We start from the raw sequence: 19175 nt of genomic DNA on the forward strand, positions 1-19175 counted from the left end.
AATTATTCGAGCCCAAGTCGTGTTTGATGAAACTCTAGATAACAATCTTTTGTCCGTGCGTCCCTACAAAATCTTGTAGCAAATATATTTAGTCTGTGAGATAGTCTCCTCCTCCTAATAATCTTGTTCTTCGTGATTCTCATGGTGTTTTTATTGTGGTTTTCGCATGCAGCTTAGGTAGGTTTTCTACAAATTGTGTTGAGCCATGGGGTATTTATCATGACCTTTCTTTAGCCAGGCATTGTGGTTTTCAGCAGATCGTTGAGAGTGATTCTCTCTCATCCATTAGAATGATCAAATATGGTATTAGTTAGTTGTTCAATTGTTTTTAACCATCTCTTAACTAAGATCAAAGTATTTATGCTCCTTTGTCCTTTGGTATTTGTTTGTTGGTAATATGTCTACCTAGAAACTAATCAAGTGGTGGATGCTCTTTGTAAAGTTTGACATTAATTAATTTGTTCCTTTAAAATTGAGGTATAGTGGGATTTATGGGTGTTATCACAGAAAACAGATGTAGGTATAGTAAATTGGATGTTGAGGTCTTCGAAAAGGTAGTTCAACTACTATACTTCACAAGGAAGGCTGGCTAAGGCTCGACATTTCTCTTCGGAACTTGATATGGTTACAGTGGTTTATTTCTTAGATTTTCTTGAAATGTGATATGATCCTAGAAACATAACCAAACCGGTTATAAAATTTCTTTGCAAGTATGATAAAGAAGAATAAAAACTTCTTTAACAAAAGAATATTTTAAATACTGTAAAATCCAGACAACAACTTGATAACGACACATTCTTTGAAGCTTCACTAACCTAATTCTGTTTTTTACGATGATGGGTCCAAGTATAGAAGGTATTGGGAGACTTCTCTACCTCACAACTACATATCGGGCATATCATTGGTAGAAAAGTGTTTACTTTGGGGTGTTTTATTTTCTTTTGGTGATTCTGGGGATGTGGATTTTTATCCAATATCTTTGAATATATAGTGTTCTCCAATACCTTTTTAATTAGGTTTAGCCAAGTATTCTTTGTCCCACAGGCAACTTTAGGCCTCACAATATCACTATAATATGCTCTTTTACAACAACCTATACCGGCTTCACAATTTTACCTTCTTTTTTTGTATGCAAGTGAAATGAAAAATATACATGTGAAAGAGTAGGGCTACACAAAATCAAATGAGATTAAAATCTTGTAATGATTTATTGATTAGAAAATGCAAACAAATATAAAATAAATCGATATATAGCCTTTCGGCCAAGTCAGTAGTTATATCAGGATTAAAGGGAAGATAATATTACATAAACTAATACCCCAAATAATTACATACTAACAAAACTTAAAAAACAAGAATAAGATTATCACAATGAACACAGAAAACATCCTAATCTAAAAACTGTTTTTGCTAAGCTTAATTCTTTGCTCATATATATGCTCATCTAGTGGAGTAATTGCAGCCTCGGTTTGTGGTTCTCACTGGACCACAGCAAAGAGTTGTGTACGTGCAAAGCTGGGTGGTCCTTTAGGTTAAGAAATTTACAACTTCAGCAGCCATAGACAATTGAAGTCATTTAATTTTAGAAAAGCAACTTTGAGATAGAATTGCTTGAAGTTATTTTTGGTACTCCCTTCCTTATTGTTTTTGTCGCAGTACAATCTCAATTCACAAAACCTTTCCAACCAGAGCTGCAAAAAGCCTCATTTTCAAAGATACCAAATGGCTGCTATATATCTCTTCCATTCAATAAAAAAAAGTTGTTGCCATGCAAGAAGGTTTAAGATAAACCCTCCACCAACTAATTAATTTGCATGTATTCACTGTCATCCATCTGCAACAGAATTAATAAACGTCGTTGTTTAATGTACTAACATTAGTCTAAAAATTAAAAAATACCATTGTTATCCCTCAAAAAAATAAAAAATACTACTGTTAGAATATCAATATGTTGCAAAACGGAAATTGGACTCAATCCATTGAAAGAAACTCCTATTATTAGTCCTATTATTGATAGGGTTTTTCTATTACGTGGAGACGTAGTCAGGAGCTTCCCATTATTAAAAGAAAAGAGAAATTCCAATGAAGAGAATCTTTATCCATTGTGGTTCTTTATTTAAGATTTGAAAGAATTAAGGAGGTGCCCTCACGTGTGGAGTATAGGTTGCTTAGGGAACAGAATCTAACATTTTTAAGGTGAGTGGAGTATCCAACATGCTTTGGTATGTAAAATATTTTACCTGAACAAAAATCAAGATGCATCAAAAGGATCAACTATGCTTTCTTGAAATTCACCAAATATATCTGGGCATCCATCCCATGATCCTACAGCTCTTGCTTCCCAATATCCACCAGTATATCGAAACGTTCCATTTTCACCTTCTTTGCGAAACCACCTAGGTTCCCAGCCATTTTCTTGCATTTTCCTTGACTGTATGCAAAGAAAAACCATCCAAATTAATACTTGGTTAAAGGAGTTTCTTTATATATAAACTAATTGTGGCCATCAGTTATCGGCGAAAAACTAATGTAAATTCTACATCTTTAATAAAAAGGTCAAATCTACATTGGCAAAATATGCAGCAGTTCAAAAATTGTATGAAGGGCATCAATACAAGTACAGATGAGTAAAAATATACAGGTACACAAGAAAATGTTCGATACTAACTATAGGTCAAACTAATATCTTTTGAACAAAAGAGCAATGATGTCACCATCTGATTATAGTAGAGACAACATGTACAACACGTTACTAATTGAAAATCTTGGAAGGGCCAGAAAAAATATGTATACACGCTCACACATGTGTGGTCAGTGGTCACCAAGCCACGTATCATTAACTAGGGTTGATAGATAAGTTAATTAATAATCGAACAAGTACAGTGAAACATGACAATTCATAATTTTATAATCTTATATAAATAAAAAGTTCTATGTGTACAGCATGTTTGAATACGAATTAATAATCAAACAAGTACAGTGAAGCATGACAGTTCATAATCTTGTATGAATAAAAATAAAGTTCAACGTGGACAACATGTTTAAATTGACGGTAAGTTTGAAATAATCACAGTGTCACCCTGACTTGATTAACTTCTGAATGTAACTTTTATCAAAGTCATGGTGGCATTTCATGATTCTCCAACCTTAACGCTGATGCAAGGTGCATAAATTAATCATCATACAAGTTCCTAATCAAATAACTACTTCAAATACAAGAGATTGAATGCATGCATGTATGTTACAAAAACACAAAAATCATTAAACTAACATACCATTCTTTGTCTCTTTTCCAACCTTTGTTTCTCCATATTTGCCTTCTCAAATTCCCCATTCTCTAAGTGCCGTTGATCAGGTCTCAGCCTGGAATCCGTGGGTGGAAGCTTCTCCTTTAATTTGTGATCAAATGTATCAGAATTTATTTAAATAAATTACCAGCTGAATCATATTTTATAACGGTTGAAAGGTGATACAATGGATTGGAGATGCATAAGAAGGAAAAAGAAACTCTATATCGAATGATTATTCAATACCTCATTATACCTTTAGTCCTGGGGTAAGCTCATTCAGTGTGATGGCAAATGATGTCAAGTTGTACCGAGTCAGATTTGGTGGTGGCCTAGTCCTTTTCCACAACAATGTTCCATTTGACGAAGTGTAATCTTTAGGTTTGACATTTACATCGCCATCAAAATAATAAATGCTGTCATCCCACTTGCCAAATAATGTGGCTGCTTTTTTTCCCATTGTATCTTCAACAAATCCAGTCACCTAATTAGAAGAAAGGAAGTATAAAGATAAGTTTCCTCCAGAAATTTGGAATGTGCCCACATGCAGTTGCCAACAGATGATCCAAAATAAGCTAAATGCTAGAAATTTACACGTGTCTTCTGAAAGACGTTTAAAACCTTTCTTGAGAAATAAATACACATTGCACTTTTATTTAAATATAATCAAACATTTTATGCTCTTTTATCTTTATTTTTAGCTCTAAATAACATTGTCATATAATTTTCTCTATTATCAATAATACAATAAAATTATAAAAGATAAAATAAAAATGTTTCTTCAAAATCGATAATATGGGTCCTTGAAGTTTTTGTTTACCTTCCAAAGTCTTAAAATAAAATATATAGTGTTGGAAATTAGTTATCAATCAAATTAGAAATTCTAAAAAGTGAGGAAAAAATTAGAACACTCTTTGATATCCATGGTAAATGTTTGGTGCCGGTAAAATTACTCAGAAATTTAGATTCACATAAAATAAAAAATAATTTAACATGAAAAGTAATGTGATGGATGTTGCATGCTATATCCAACCAAGCTCTAGGGAGTGGAAGTGTTCAACAAAAAATTATTGAAAGCATTGTTTAAAATCATTCACTGCCATTAAATGTCTCGCTTAAAATAAATTACAATCAGAATATAGAATATAATTCATACTTAAATACTGTATCTCAGAAAAAGTAAAAGTGTAGAAGTGTAAATTTTATCACATGAAATTATTTTAACTAAAGTTTCCCTCAAAGGGAATGCAATTTGACTGAAGTGTAAAAGTGTAGGGAGTGCAATTTACCCTAAAACCAAATGTTGCAGTAAATTGAACAAAAAATAAAACTAAATGAGAAATTGTGTTTGTAATTATAATAAATATATGGATATAGTACCCCAAAAAATATGGATTGGAAACAAAAGATCATGTTCTAAAGTTGTCATAAAGTACTGGTAGAACCTCCTACCTGGCGAGGATTTCGGTCAAGAAGCGTCTGCTCTTTGAACTTGAGCCTGCAGGAATACTGGCGATTACCACGGATTTCCATATTCCCATGATGATCACAATATAATTTGCCAAGGATAAGGTTATATATTGTAGTTGTAACCTATAAGAGAAACAACAACAATTATTATAGCAATTGTATATGATATGATATGATACAGTCCCCACCCAAACAGAGTCATTTGATGATTTATACCTTGCTCCACTGAAATATTTCACCATCATCAAACTCTAGGGTCAGAACTCCAACTGGGTCAAGTTGAATTGACCTTCCCCAAAACTTTGAATGAATGTTACTGTCTGCCCAAAACCTCCATCCTCTACCTTCACAATGGCAGGCAACCACAGTTGGATGGTGACTAACCTGTTTCACACAAATTAACAAGTCTATATATAATTTGTTTTTTTCTAAAGCTTTTAACTTGCAAGAAATGTCTTATAAAACCAAATGTGTTGGAAATTTCACTAATGGACTTTTTTATCAGCTCAAGTCTGACCTTTTAATTTTAACAGGATTTTAGAAAAGCATAAAATTAACCTTATGTTAAATAGGCCATTGTCCCTATCAAGCAACCTAACCTATTCTCACCCTTACTCCAATCAGATGGGTCTGGAAAAGTAGATATATGCAGCCTTATTTTTGCAAAGGTTGCCACAAGGTATCAGTCTTAACTTGTTATACCGCTCGCCCTCAAGATTTTATCACATATATCAAAGCAAAACAAGATAACAATCTACTTAGGTAGGTTAAGAGGTATGAGTTAATGGTTAAAGGAGTAGGAGGATCCGGGTCCAATCCTTAGTGAAAAGAAAAATATGTTAACTAAACAACTAACTATTAACATTGATCGTTTAAAAAAAAAAAAAAAACCAGTTATATAATGAACCACTTTTTATCCCAAAGTACACTAGGTACCAATCTTACAGCTGTGCCAACACTCACCCTCAAGATTTAATCATAGTTATCCAAATCAAAACTAGATAATAATTCACTCATATGAAACCATGTTAAGAACACTACTGGCATATCTCAGCCAAATCTCTTCATAAAATCATAAGGCACTAACCTTCTCAGAAAAGAAGCGAACTCCTTTGTCAGAAAAGTTGGCTTCGTAAGTTTCCCCTAACAAGGGATTAAAGGGCTTACAATGACGACCTTCTGATGATGCATATCCAGAAACAGCAAAGGCAGCAACGTTCAATGCCCGAAGGAGACTGTTTCCCTGAAAATACAATTCAAGGGTTGAAGTGTCACGATCAATAGCATTAAATGATGTCATCTTTTATTTGAATTAAGGAAAAGCTTAAAATATTTCTTAAATGATGCCAATGATTAGTACAAACAAACTCTCACTCACAAAACTCTATGGATTCAAATTAAATGAACTAAGTCCATTATAGTGGGCAACTGCACCAATTGACTGTGAGGCAATTGATCAATACTCGGAGAGTAAACAAATTTCCAAATAAATTATTGAGGTATAGTCTATTTAAAAACCTATTAACTGGAATTCAGTTTGAGTTATGTGAATGAAATTCACTGATGAGTCCAACTCCTCCAGCCAAAACAAATAGAAAACAAATGAATTTTTTTACCACAGTTATCATTCTTCCGTTAGATCTAACGTTCAAATATAGTTACATGTATCATATTAAACTCTCAAATGCAACATCATAAACAAAACTTTTCAAGATAATTAGGTATAAATACCAATATTTCCAATCAAATGGCTAAAAAACATTGTAAGTTGAAGGACACTGCATGCATTCAATTCAGCAATATTGAGTACCGAAATTTGTTTTGCTTGCATTGGAAGTCAATGCATAATATGGAGCAATATTGTATATATTACCTTTTTCCCATGCTCATATGCTCTATCCAGAAGATAGGAGTACTCCAAATCCTCAAAACATTTCTGAAGGGATGATATTGGCTCATTAAAGTATACTGGAAGGCAAACGCGTGTGAGATCTTTGCCCACATTGTCTTTGATCATTGACCAAAGACTAACGCCCTTCTCCTTCTCAACAGGATCCGGAAGCTTTTTCCGTCTTACTATTTGAGGATACCCATAATCATCATACATCATTGTCTCAACCTGACTATTTTCCATATCAATGCCTTGACTAACAGCTTCCGCAGACATGTTCACTCGATTTGACGCTCCTTTTGACCCACGCCTAAAACCAGAGTCTGAAAAATAGTCTCTAGTATCATAATATGAGATTTCATCTTCTTCTGACACTTCCTCTACCTCATGTTTTTCAACATCATCGGATGATTCCGTTGTACTGCATTCTGATAGCCAATAGTACATGTGAACGACAATACTAAATAATGAATACTGAAAGGATACTAAAAGATACATACATAAGAGGAGACATCAATGAACATAGATTTTTCAAATATTTTTCTGATCTTTAAATGAATTTAAATTTGAGTTAACCCACTCCCTCATTCCAATATTAAGTGTCATATTAACAAAAGAAAAATGTCCCAAAATATGTCACTTTAATTATACCTCCCAAAATATTTCGATGTACCATCATTAGTTATTTTATTTTAATTATACCTCCAAATTAATACTATTATGTTTACCACTTCCAAGTAATTTTTATTCCAATCAGTATTCATGACAATGATTCTAAAGTGACATTTGATATAGGGATATAGGACGGAGGAAGTATTTACTTTCAGTTGCCATTAACAAAATTTTGGTTCTGACATTAATTGGATTACAAGTAAACTACAATTTTACAGAAGAAACCAACATTCAATTGGATTTCTGAAATACATGTGAATTTGAATCTAGAAGATAGTTAACATAGAATAACAACCAGGCTTTATCTTACTGCGTGGGTTTGGCTACATAGATCAAATGAGAACATGATACTCTATCATAAATTATATCTCTAGCCAAACTATTTAAATAGTTAAAAGTAACAAAATAAATAAGATTAGAGACAATAAAAGCAAGAAGAATTTGCTCAGAATCACTGTAATAGTCAAACAGTTAGTAAAAACTTTCAATAATTCAAAACGCTTGGGGACAATATGATGTTAGCAATATTTTCCATGTTCATGCAAGACAGAACAATAGGCCCCTATAATCACTATCAAGACAACAGAGATTCCGGATGCAAGTATATGCTCATCACATCAAAAGAGAACGTAAACATCACGGCATATAGTAGATATAAATTATAGTGGCAAGCATAAGAAACATATAAGGGTGGTACCACTATATTTTCCACGCCCTAGACTGGAAAATCCATTCTTTGTTAATTGGTATTCGCTGTCGTGCAAAGCAGATCCCTCGGGTTCAAGGTTAGCTGCCTGTTCGTGATGAGCAACAAAATATTTGTTTAGTAAGTCATATATAAAGGAACAAGAGCTCCCACATCCAGAAACTTAAACACAGGCAAACATACAGAAAGCAGCAAACTGGAGAGATGGTAAAATTCAAATATTAAAGCAAGAAGAATAAATATTTTAGGTGACGCTAGGAAGTGGTAATTTATGCTATGTATCATGATTTAGACCATTTCTTTGGGTGGGAGAGAGGGCCAGAAAACAAATAAAATACCATCAGAGGTGTAAAATAATGGCACAACTTCTAGCAAAAAACAACATTTCAAAATTGCATTACCAAATGAACCAAACACATCATGTGATGTGAGATGTATTTGACCCAATTCATGTTTTATCAAACAACAATGCAACTTTAATTTTAATTGCAACATGGCTTTAGTAGCTTATTTCATGTGATGAAGTTATAGTATGTTTGGATCCTGTTCAGAAGTTTAGAATCATGAAGTTATAGTTTGTGTTAGATTGATTACAATGTTTATAACACTTAGTTTTGCATCAAATTTGCTTTAAAAATATCTTTAAGTAGAAACAACTAAAAATAAATAATTTTATTTTATTTTAAATACAATTATAATAGTTCATTCACATCACTTTTGAGAAATGTTCACACAAACACACACATGGTATTACAGTAAATTGAAAACAATAACTAGCAGTCCATAAATAAAAACCACAACAGTCATGTTAGAGCAAATATACAATTATCAATTGAAAAGTTGAAACTTTAACTCCAAAAAAAAAATTATTACAAATTTTGGCATTTTATAGAAGTGATGGAACCATTACTAGAAAGCTCATTACATTTAGCATAGAAAACAAAATATCATAAAAAAGTTATTAGTTTAAAATACATTTTGGGGAGCTACAAAACGTTGGAAATATAACCATTACTTCAATGAAAGCTCAAGCATTAGGGAAAAATGTCTCATTACTTCAATAAAATGACAAAGCATATGCTTCCCAAGAAATGTTTGGGATATTTTCCTTGTAATAATTTCGGTGAATGATTTTGTCAAGCTGGTTCAGTATTGAATTATTGATACACCCAAATTCTCTACCTCATGAAAAGATATTATTAAAAATGTATATAAAAATATTCACTTGGACCCATTTTACTGTTCATCATTTATAGAATCCACATGTTCCGTTTTTCAAAATTTGAAATGGTAAAGTTGTTGTATGAAGAGTCAACTAACAAGTTAGTATTTTATGATTTTATATGAAACAAAAAAAGAAATTTTCAGAACTCAGAAGCATTCAAAAAGGTAAAAAAGCATATAAACAAGTAATGAAAACAAAATTACCTCTAATTGCCTAATGGTATCAAACAAACCAGATCGTTCTTGACAAAGAATTTGAAGCTTCTCTTGTAAATCTGAAAACTCAGCAAGCATGATTTGCTCACACTCCTTCACAAGATTTTCACTGCTACCCTCTTCAAGCAAACGTTTCTTAAGCCTCTCAGTTGATACAGATATATGATAGGGTGCAAGAGATAGATGATGACAGTTTAGTGGATACAAGTTTCGAGTTGAAACCAAAGCTTGTATCCACGCTACACGGTCTTTCCTTGAATCAGTTCTCAAATGAAGTGTCTTTGTTGCTGTAAATATGTAGAATTTTCTGTCATCTGATTTGCTCTCTCTAAAAGATGAGATCTGTAAAACAAAAGCAAGGTATATGCTAAGTATATGATTTATTGACAAGAAAAAGTTTATTAATTTAATACTTTAGAGTAAATTAATGAAACACTGTAGCGACTATAAATCTAAACTAGTAACTGGAGAAGTAGAAGATTATTGAACATGTCACCTTGTTGACAATAGATACAACGCTATCAATAAAGTTTGAAAATGAAATTTACCTTATCAACCGGATATCATGAAATGACTCTACAATTGTTTGACTAGAATCATTCGAATTTGATTCTAGTTTGAAGATAATGATGTAAAAATATAAATATTACTGGCTTCAACTGAAGAAGAATGGTTTTTTAATTTTGACCTTAAACAGTATATAAGAGCACCCATTTGAATTATTTTAAAGAAAAAAATTATATTGACCTGGATAATATACCCCACCAACAAGATGGAAAGTCCCACGTATATATATTTCTGTTGACAAAGACAAAAGAGAAGATGGCCCTTTCCATTTCCAATTCCATATGCTCCTATGCTTTCACTTTTCTATCTATCTCTAAATATAATTATTTTATTATTAAAAATTGTTTTACATTTTATAATTAACTTAAAAGAAGCTGAAGCCTAAAGAAATTTACATATACTCCAAATTTGTAAGGTTGAAGATTTTTAAGGCTTAAAATGGCAAGAGATAAGGTAGGAAATGCAGAAAAAATGGTGAGATGATGAAAAAGTAAGAGGGGAGAAAGAAGAAAATCCAATTTAAGAAGTAATGCCAATGAAGAAAAGCAGAGAGAGTTGACGTGACCGGAAGTAAATGCCATAGGATAGGGCTATGCACTCTCACAATTGTGTAGGCAATCCCTACCCTCCACAGCCACCTGTTGATGTGACCCACTCTACATTAACAACCAGTTAAAACTGTAACATTTCATGAACATAAATCACCATTTTCAAATCAAATTCACCCAAATTATAAACCGTTGGATTTCCACATTGTTGCTCGGTAACCAAAGTTTTTATACCATTTTTTTTAATTATTTTTACACTGCCAGAAGAACAATCTCAATCTGAATCTGAATCATGGTTTGATTATTTTTCATGGCCGGAAATCAATGAAATCTTTTCTTTGTAAAGTTGTAATTAATTACAATCCACACATATTAAAAAATATTATTATAATGTTTTGAAATTAAAATTTGTTTCTCTTATACAGGTAATAGCATTGAGGTAGCGCCAAAATGTTGAACATGACACTGCTAAAGCAAGACCAAGTATTGTCCTGACCCACACTATAACGAGTGATTCAGATCAAATATTCATAAACTCAAATATCATCAATCTTCATTGTAATTTCCATTATCATAATCATAATCAAATTTAATTAATTAATTTTCAATTAACAGATCAAAAAACGAAATTAATAGTAGTTAATTACAATGATAATGATGATTTAGTTTATACCTTTAGATGAACAACTGAAGGAGAAGAAGATGAAGAAGGTTTATGACTCTTCTGACGGCGAAGAGCGTTTCCGGCGTCTCTATCCATTCTGGCGAGACGATTCGCGGTAACATCTCCGATTAAGCGTACGTCGTCGATTGATGAGAACAGATTGAGATTCTCCGGTGAACGGATCTTGGAGTAAGAAAGTACGCCATTGCGGAGGAGGAACCATCGGGATCTCCATCCTTTGCCGTAATTAGTCCATTTGTAAAGAACTCCGGCAACCGTGGCTTCTGATCCTCCACGGCGAACAATGCAGTCAGATCCACTCGCCGGTAAACTCCTCGCCCTCGAAAGTGCAGCCGTGTATGACTCCGGTGAATTACTTCCGATCCCTGGACTCTCCAATGAGATGCAGCACAACGGGTGCATTTCCTTCACACGCATTTTTTCAATCACAAAAAATTTATCTCTCTCTTCTGCTTAATTTTTCTAACTAGTTCGTAATGGTAACCATTGAAGATGACTCAAGTGAATAATAAGAATAATTTAGGGTTCAGAGAAGAAGAAAAAGAAAGTGTAAAGCTCTGAAAGTGAGAAACAAGTAGAGTAGATCGAAGAAGGAGGATAATTAATTAAGATGGTTGAATAAATATAAAGGAAAAAATGAGAATGAGTTTATTGAATGAATAAATAAAAAAGGGTTTTTATTTGTTTATGGTATAAAAAAGAGAAGGTTTGCTTGTGAATGAAATTTTGTTTGGGAGAGTGGGAGACAATAACATCATGGAGATTGATATATAGAGAGAGATGTAGAAGTAGAAGTAGAACAAAAGGGTAATGAAGGTAGGTAGTAATAAAGGAATGGGTAGAATGGTAATTAGCTTGGAATTAAGTATAGTTTTTTCAAGGTTGAAACTTGAAGCATGATGAAACTTGAAGCATCAACATAGCTTTCCGTTTGAATTGAGGTTTCTTATTGCTTCTTCTTCTTAAATCTTAACTACTTCACCTTATTCCTTTTCTTTTTCTTTTTCTTTTTTTCTTTTATTTTTTAAATTTAAAACTTTTCTTTTTCAATTTTTAAACTTTCTTCTCTTTTTTTAGGGTAAAATTAGTGACAAAATATCTTAGGTGAGGGTGAACAGTGAAGGAGAATACAACGGATGCGTTTGATTTGTTAAAAAAATAAATGACATGACAATTTTAGTTGTACAATACTATTTGATTTGTAAAACTGTTTCTGGAACAAGACAAAACTAGAAGCAAGGGACAGGACAAAAACCAAAATTTTTGTCCCACATAAAATCACATCACAAATTTTTATCCTACATATAAGTTATCTAAAATACAAAAATAGTTTTTTGTCCATCAAAAATTATTTAATACCATAAAAGTTTGTCATGTCTTGTTGTGTTGTTCTGTCTAGTAACGAGTTTGAAATCAAAACAGGGTTGTAGTTGACAATGATGAGTGAAAAACTGATGCGTGTTATAAATGCTATTTACCGAGTAATCATAATTTTTTAATCTTTCATTTTTTTTAACTTGTGTAATTTTTCCCCACAAAATTCTTTTTTTTTACTACTAATTTTTCTTTTTACCTAAACTCGCACACAAGGCTCGCATTCGAATTAGATGAAGGTGTCAACTTAACAATTTTAGTATTGTCACTTGAACTAAGTCTTATTATTTTCTACTTTTTCTTTCTATGAATGGCTTAATTTAATCAATCGCATCAAGAAAATGTCTCAAATCAAAATGTTTTCGAATCTTGATTAGAAAAAAAAAGTATTTTGCTCAAAAAAAATGTATGTAATTGAAATGGACATATTGTACTTAATGGACATTTAATTAAAGACTATTTACTAGTAATTATTTTTGTTTGAAAAGGACTATTTTTTTATCGGAAGAAAAGGACAATTTATTAATTGTAGTACTTTTTTTTTTGTAGTGGTCGGGGTTTGAACCTCAGACCTTACATATTTTATGCATTGTCCCAACCAACTGAGCTAAGCAGGACTATTAATTGTAGTACTATATTGTCAAAAAAAGTTTAATTATTATTTTTTTACAAAAAAAATTATTAATTATAGTACTGTATGAATTATTGCAGATGAATACGCGTACATGATATACTATGAGTCTATGACATTTTTCTTATGTTTTTGTGGTGAATTGTTGCCGTGTGATGATGCTTAAACAAAATTTGGAGGATAAGGAAAAAAGAAAGAAATGTAAACTACATCTTTTTTATGAAATGTAAACTATATTTTGATTCTTAAGATCAAAATAAAAAACTTTCATTTTCATTCTCATCCTAAATTTTGGAAATTTTACAAATAATGTCTTAGTCCCTCTATATAGATAGCTTCATATATGGACTAATTCATAGGAATAAAGAAATATAACCGATTTTGTTAGGACAGTTGTTTAAATTTATTAATAGTTTATATCATATTTATAAACTTATCCTTAAATGAAAGCGAGTTTATACGAATTTCTATTTCAATTTAAAATGTTTTTTTTGACACAATTTCAATTTAAAATGTTAAAAATAATTAAGAGTTTGCTTTTATTTTATTTTCTCATAATGGAAAAGTTTAGTTTTCTTGCGGTGTCAATTTGAAGAAAAGAAATTTGCATCCGCACCAAAGTCAACCATATGCGTGACTTTACTTTGTAATTCAACCATGAATATCTTTTGTTCTCTTGTAGATCTACATCTAACTACTCTAGGATTTTTAGGTAGTTCCACAAACTTCAAAGTTTTGGTTCTTCTCCAATGAATTACCATTTTTCTCATTCATCGCCTTAAACTATTTATGGCTCTCCTCGCTCTCAATTGTCTTTTTGAAGTTCTTTGCTTCTGGGTCATGAGCTTGTCAACCACACATAGAACATAAACAATCATATCAGCACGGTCATATATCCATTGTGGACCGATATCCACCATTTCAATATCTCTAGCTAACTGATAGTCAAGAGCCACTGTTGGTTGTCTTCCTCAATAATTTGATGTTGGAGTCTCATTCCTATCTTCATCTCTTGTCTCATTAGTGGAAGAATCCACCACAAACTGAGTTTTCTTCGTCCCTGTTTTTTAGTCTATGGTCTACAGGTCTTTGCACTTCATCCTCATGCAGGTTTCGCCAAAAGTAGCATTGATATTTATTTATGATACCTGATCCTCCTTAAGGTTCCATTTTGAACAACTTGTAACCCTTTACGCCTTCGAGATAACCAATGAAGACACATGTCATAGCTCTAGCATTAAGTTTGTCTTGCTTAATATGTGTAAACGTCAAAGCTCTGAAACCATTAAAACTAGAGTAGTATGTCGGATTCCCACTCCAAACCTCAATATGTATCTTGAGTTTGTTGATTAAGTAAGCTTTAGTACTCACAAAGTCACCTTCAAAATTTTGGACAACCCACAAGAAACATACATCTTTCACGCTTCAAAATAGTTGTATTCATATGTTCAACTAAGTCATTTTGTTGTAGTGATCTTGCCACCGTTTTACAATCCTGGTGCAATATCATAATCCATCAAACATGTTTATGGATAACAAATTTCACTTAAGTTCGAAAACATGCCTCACATCTTGTAAATGGAATTCACGGTTGTTAAACATCTTAAGACAAATGGAATTTATACCTTGAACCTTACAAGTTATATTGTTCTGATGGCAAACAACTCCGCCTTTTTTTTGCCACCAGAATCTCAAAAAATTCCTTCCCATGACATGTTTATAAGAGCATCCAGAGTTCATGACCAAAGTCTTTTTAGTTTTTCAACTAGTCACCACTAGTGCACATGTACTCTCGTAACCATCCACTGAGAAAACTGCAACTTACATGAAACTATCATTGCCCCATTTATCGAAACAGTCTTTCTTGAAGCAACCGTTCTTGTGATAATTGAAGAATTTCAACTTCGATTTTTCGCTCCTCCTTAATTTGGATTTAGACATATATTTCTTCATTTTTGTTGTTTTCCTTTACAATCAAGCATTCCCTAATATCTTAAATCTTCAAGTCCTTAAGCTTGGTTAGCTCCTTGGTCCTAATGGCTGATTGGACCTCATCCAAGATGATAGTAGCTTCCTTTCTATAAAGGAGGGCATCCTTGAAGTGCTCAAAAGATCTAGATGATAAACTTAGTAAAAGTAAATTTATATCCTCGTCATCAAGGCTCACTTCAAGATTCTTTAAATGATCAATTATTTTGTTAAGTTATGCTAATTTCTCAATAATAAATTTTAACTTTACCATTATGAAAGAACATAGTTTATGTTTTCGACACCTATAAGTCAATGATTTGGTCATGTACAACGATTTCAACTTAGTTCACTTCGTCGTCACGATCATCTCCTTCGTAACTTCCCTAAACATTTTATCTATAAGGTACAAAATAATGGAACATATTTCCTTATCTATCGTTTTTGTCTTCTCCGACTATGTTAGGGTGATTAACATCAACGTCTTACTCTTTAACACTTATATTACCCTCTTTTATCTTGTTTATTATTTATCTTTCGTTTTTATTTTTCTCATAGAATATACAAAAATTATATTAAAGTCGTCGTGATTGTTTCGCCGTAAAGTATTTTAATTCCAATCTCAATCCTAAATTAAGGAGTCAAATAAGAACATATAATTTTAAAAATTGTGCATTTAATATTTTGAAAGCTTACAAAAATTATATTTTCAATAGAAAGTTTGTGTTTTAGTTCTTCTATTAGATTCTTAATTAACTTGCGCTCTTAATTTTAAGGGTACAAGTTAACATGACCCAAGTATAAATTGTACACTTGTGACATGCGATTTTTTTCTCCATTTCATTTTAGTTGATATATTGTTTTGTACATATATTAGTTGATCTTTTAATGTTTTATGTACAACGAAAAGAACATTAGCATCCGCAACAGAAACAATTCATTATAAGATACGAGTCATAATATTCCATCAGTTCCATTATAGGCAATTTTCAAAATTGTGGTTACATGAAATAACCACGAATAATATACTCACGAAATCACAAGATATCTGTCACATTTAACAATTTCTCACAAATAAAGAAAATATGATAAAGTCCTTGAGGTCAGAATCAACTAAGAATATCAAGAGTGCTAAGCTGAACACATTTATCAAGGTTCGAACTGTTTGATCACGAAGGAAGTCCAGGGGATCATGCACATTGGACCAATAACGATCACATAAAGAAATCTTGACGCAACATCTTAATCAAGAATATGTTGCTCAACATTCACTGATATCACTGTTAGATCATGAGAGGAACCCAGAGAATCATTCACATTCGACCAAGAACATGAGTCACACAAAAAGAACTTGATATCACATTTTTATCAAAAATATTTAAGCATTAGATTTATCAACCGTCTCTTTGATATGTTGCTCAACATTCAAGTTTTCATCCAAAGTGTGACTTTTACTTCACATTTGCTACACAATACGAACTCAGAACCTCACAGTTGTGTGTATGAGTTTTTTGTGGTCCTGTAATTTAATTTTAGGTAACGATTTGTTTTTTATATTTTTTTCACGTCATTTTTTCCCTTTTGATATGGATTTTCAAGCTTATGATCTAATATTCATATTCAAATATGGGTGAAAGGCCATAGATTTGAAAACTGAGTGGTCACAAGAAAAAAAATCATAAATTTGAAGTTTGAAAATTCATATGCAAGTTTTCCAAAAGTGCAAAAGCGACGTAAAAGACATAAAAGGACCGCAAATGTATTTTTTTTTTAAGCAAAATATAAAATATAATAAAAAGAACGAAAGAGATACAAAGACTGGGGGGACATTAGACCTGACCCAGGAAAAACCCGAATGGGAATAACCCTCAAATGTAATTTTGTCAAAAATAAAATTAAATGAAAGAAAGAGGATATTAATTTTACTCAATTATCCATATTAACTATTGGTGAAATTTCATTATTATAAACCCAAACTTGAGAATAATAACATAGGAGTGATGAACATAACATTAAGTAGATGATGCAATCGAAAAATAAGCGATTAAAATTGCATTGGAAACTAAAAACAATAGTTATTGGAGACAATTATTTGTTTCGCAAATGTGAGACATAATATTTGTGATGAAGGGAGTATTGGATATATTTTTCTACTAAATCAATCCCAAATTATATATATCTTTGTAAAAAAATGGTGTCCTAAATTATAAGTTACTTTACAATATTGATTAATTATTAATAGGGTCGACCCAATGTATTTGTAGGCCTAAATCAAACTTTAAATTAAGACATTTATAGTGTGCTGGCATGAAAAGATAAAAATTAATAATATTAAGTGTATAATTTTACTTGAGGCATGTCGGAAACTAAATACGGGTATCGCTCCCAGTCAATATTCGAATATTGATTCATCAGACTGCGAGAATCTAACTCCTTCATTAGACTTAAGCTCATAAGTGCAAGAACTTTTTTAAAAACTGAAATTTAATTTAATTAATAATATATGTTGAAAATTATATTTCATATAAACATTTATTACCTATTCTTCAATCTCGAAATAAAAACATATAATATTGAATTGTAACATTGATTAAAAAAAACTATTGAATTGTAGCACAAATATAAATTACTTTTTTATTTTTGCATATAACATCATATTCATAGAAATTTGAAGACAAAAGAATTTAATAAGATATGTATAACCAATAAAGTAGCTACTTTATGATCAAACTTGCAACATGAGTTAGAAGTCTACAACTCTCCATTTCACTACTAACCGAGTTAGACTAGAAAATGTTTAAAGAGTTTGACACACAAAAATATGTTTAAAGCCAAAAGTATTTGGAGGCCTGATACGAGACCTACAAAATTTGAAGGCCTAAATCCTTTGTTTTAGTAGCAGCCCCCTTGGACCGACTGTTTTATCTTGGTTTTTCGGGTGTCAAACATTGATTAAGTTTGAACATTTTCAACCTTTGATATCTCATTTTTTCTTGGGAAGGGGAAAATAAGAAAAATCCCTTGAGAATCGAGGTCCGGGAGTTGTTTTCGTCATGGGAAGGTGTTAGGCACCCACAACGACTATAGTATTCTATAGGAACCGTATTTACTTTCTACGCGCGCGCTTTATTTTTAAATGCTATTTGAAAGTGTTATTTACACCTAAGGGTTTTGCTAGGTTAAGAATTGGAGGGAGAAGAATGTGTTTGAATTTTGTTTTATTGGAATTGGAGAAGTTTTGACTTCTTGCCTACATACCCTATTAAGGGATCAAAATCCATGTAGTTCTCTTCCAAAAAATGTTTTTGTTTTTGTTGGTCGATTTTAATTTTGAAAATGGAATTTTGAAGAATAAGAGAGAGGGGCCTCAAGGGCATAAGATTTGGAAAATGTGAGGTGGAATTAGCTATTTTGCAAAAAAAGGTCTAAGTATGATTAAAATTCATTAAGGTTTTTGTTTAAGAAAATAAAGGGAAAATTCAATGGGATTTTAATCCCAAGGTTTCTTTGGAAAATTATTTGAGTGAAGTTGTTCATGTTTTTTGGAAAAGAGAATTTTTCTAAGTATCGTGATTCCTAAGCATACATCTAAAGCATATATTCCCTAAACATACATCTAAAGTATCAATGTGATGTGTGTGCATGTGTCGGTGCTTGTGTCGGTGTACATCATTAGAGTCCATTGTCCATTACATAGGCCCTAGTTTACATGCTATGGTCTTGCAAGAATTTAAATTGCATAAAATAAAGTACAAAAAAAACCTAGGTTGTACATGCTAAGTCTTGGCAAAATTTAAAGTGCATGAAACAAAAGCTAAGAATGTAAGATGGAGGATGAGATGCTTATGGATGAATGAAACTTGAAATGAAAGGGTTAGTAGCATAAGGCATAATAGAATTGAAGTTATAAGCAAAAGGAACACTAAACAAAGTAGC

At 32.0% G+C, this 19175-nt stretch overlaps 1 protein-coding gene across 2 annotated transcripts; it reads right to left on the reverse strand.

Annotated features, from left to right (window-relative positions):
• Positions 1 to 1184: 1184 nt before the first annotated feature.
• Positions 1185 to 12006, reverse strand: ORP2A (OSBP(oxysterol binding protein)-related protein 2A). Of its 2 annotated transcripts, none has more exons than XR_015024106.1 (11): positions 11255 to 12006; positions 9455 to 9808; positions 8018 to 8114; positions 6631 to 7076; positions 5845 to 6000; positions 4974 to 5141; positions 4740 to 4880; positions 3534 to 3771; positions 3276 to 3389; positions 2241 to 2431; positions 1185 to 1834 (listed from the first exon to the last, which is right to left on the reverse strand). XR_015024106.1 is itself a non-coding variant. In XM_085739080.1 (11 exons), the coding sequence occupies exons 1-10, from the start codon at positions 11681 to 11683 to the stop codon at positions 2252 to 2254; spliced, it is 2313 nt and encodes a 770-aa protein (XP_085595206.1). In that variant the 5' UTR covers positions 11684 to 12006; the 3' UTR covers positions 1185 to 1834; positions 2241 to 2251. The 2 variants fall into 2 exon arrangements, 1 of the variants encoding a protein (XP_085595206.1); XM_085739080.1 differs by having other exon boundaries at positions 3544 to 3771.
• Positions 12007 to 19175: the final 7169 nt, after the last annotated feature.

This window comes from Medicago sativa, chromosome 8, assembly GCF_051527215.1.
Source record: "Medicago sativa cultivar Bolivia chromosome 8, Bolivia_mono, whole genome shotgun sequence".
NCBI lineage: Eukaryota > Viridiplantae > Streptophyta > Magnoliopsida > Fabales > Fabaceae > Medicago > Medicago sativa.

Bases quoted from the DNA above. Each gene is read 5' to 3' on its own strand.
- ORP2A (XM_085739080.1), bottom strand. From the start codon at position 11,683: ATGCGTGTGAAGGAAATGCACCCGTTGTGCTGCATCTCATTGGAGAGT. The intron at 3,772-4,739 runs GTAGGAGGTTCT...TCTTCTAATTAG, and splicing joins TTGACCGAAATCCTCGCCAG to GTGACTGGATTTGTTGAAGA. The intron at 2,432-3,275 runs GTATGTTAGTTT...CTTTGCATACAG, and splicing joins TGGAAAAGAGACAAAGAATG to TCAAGGAAAATGCAAGAAAA.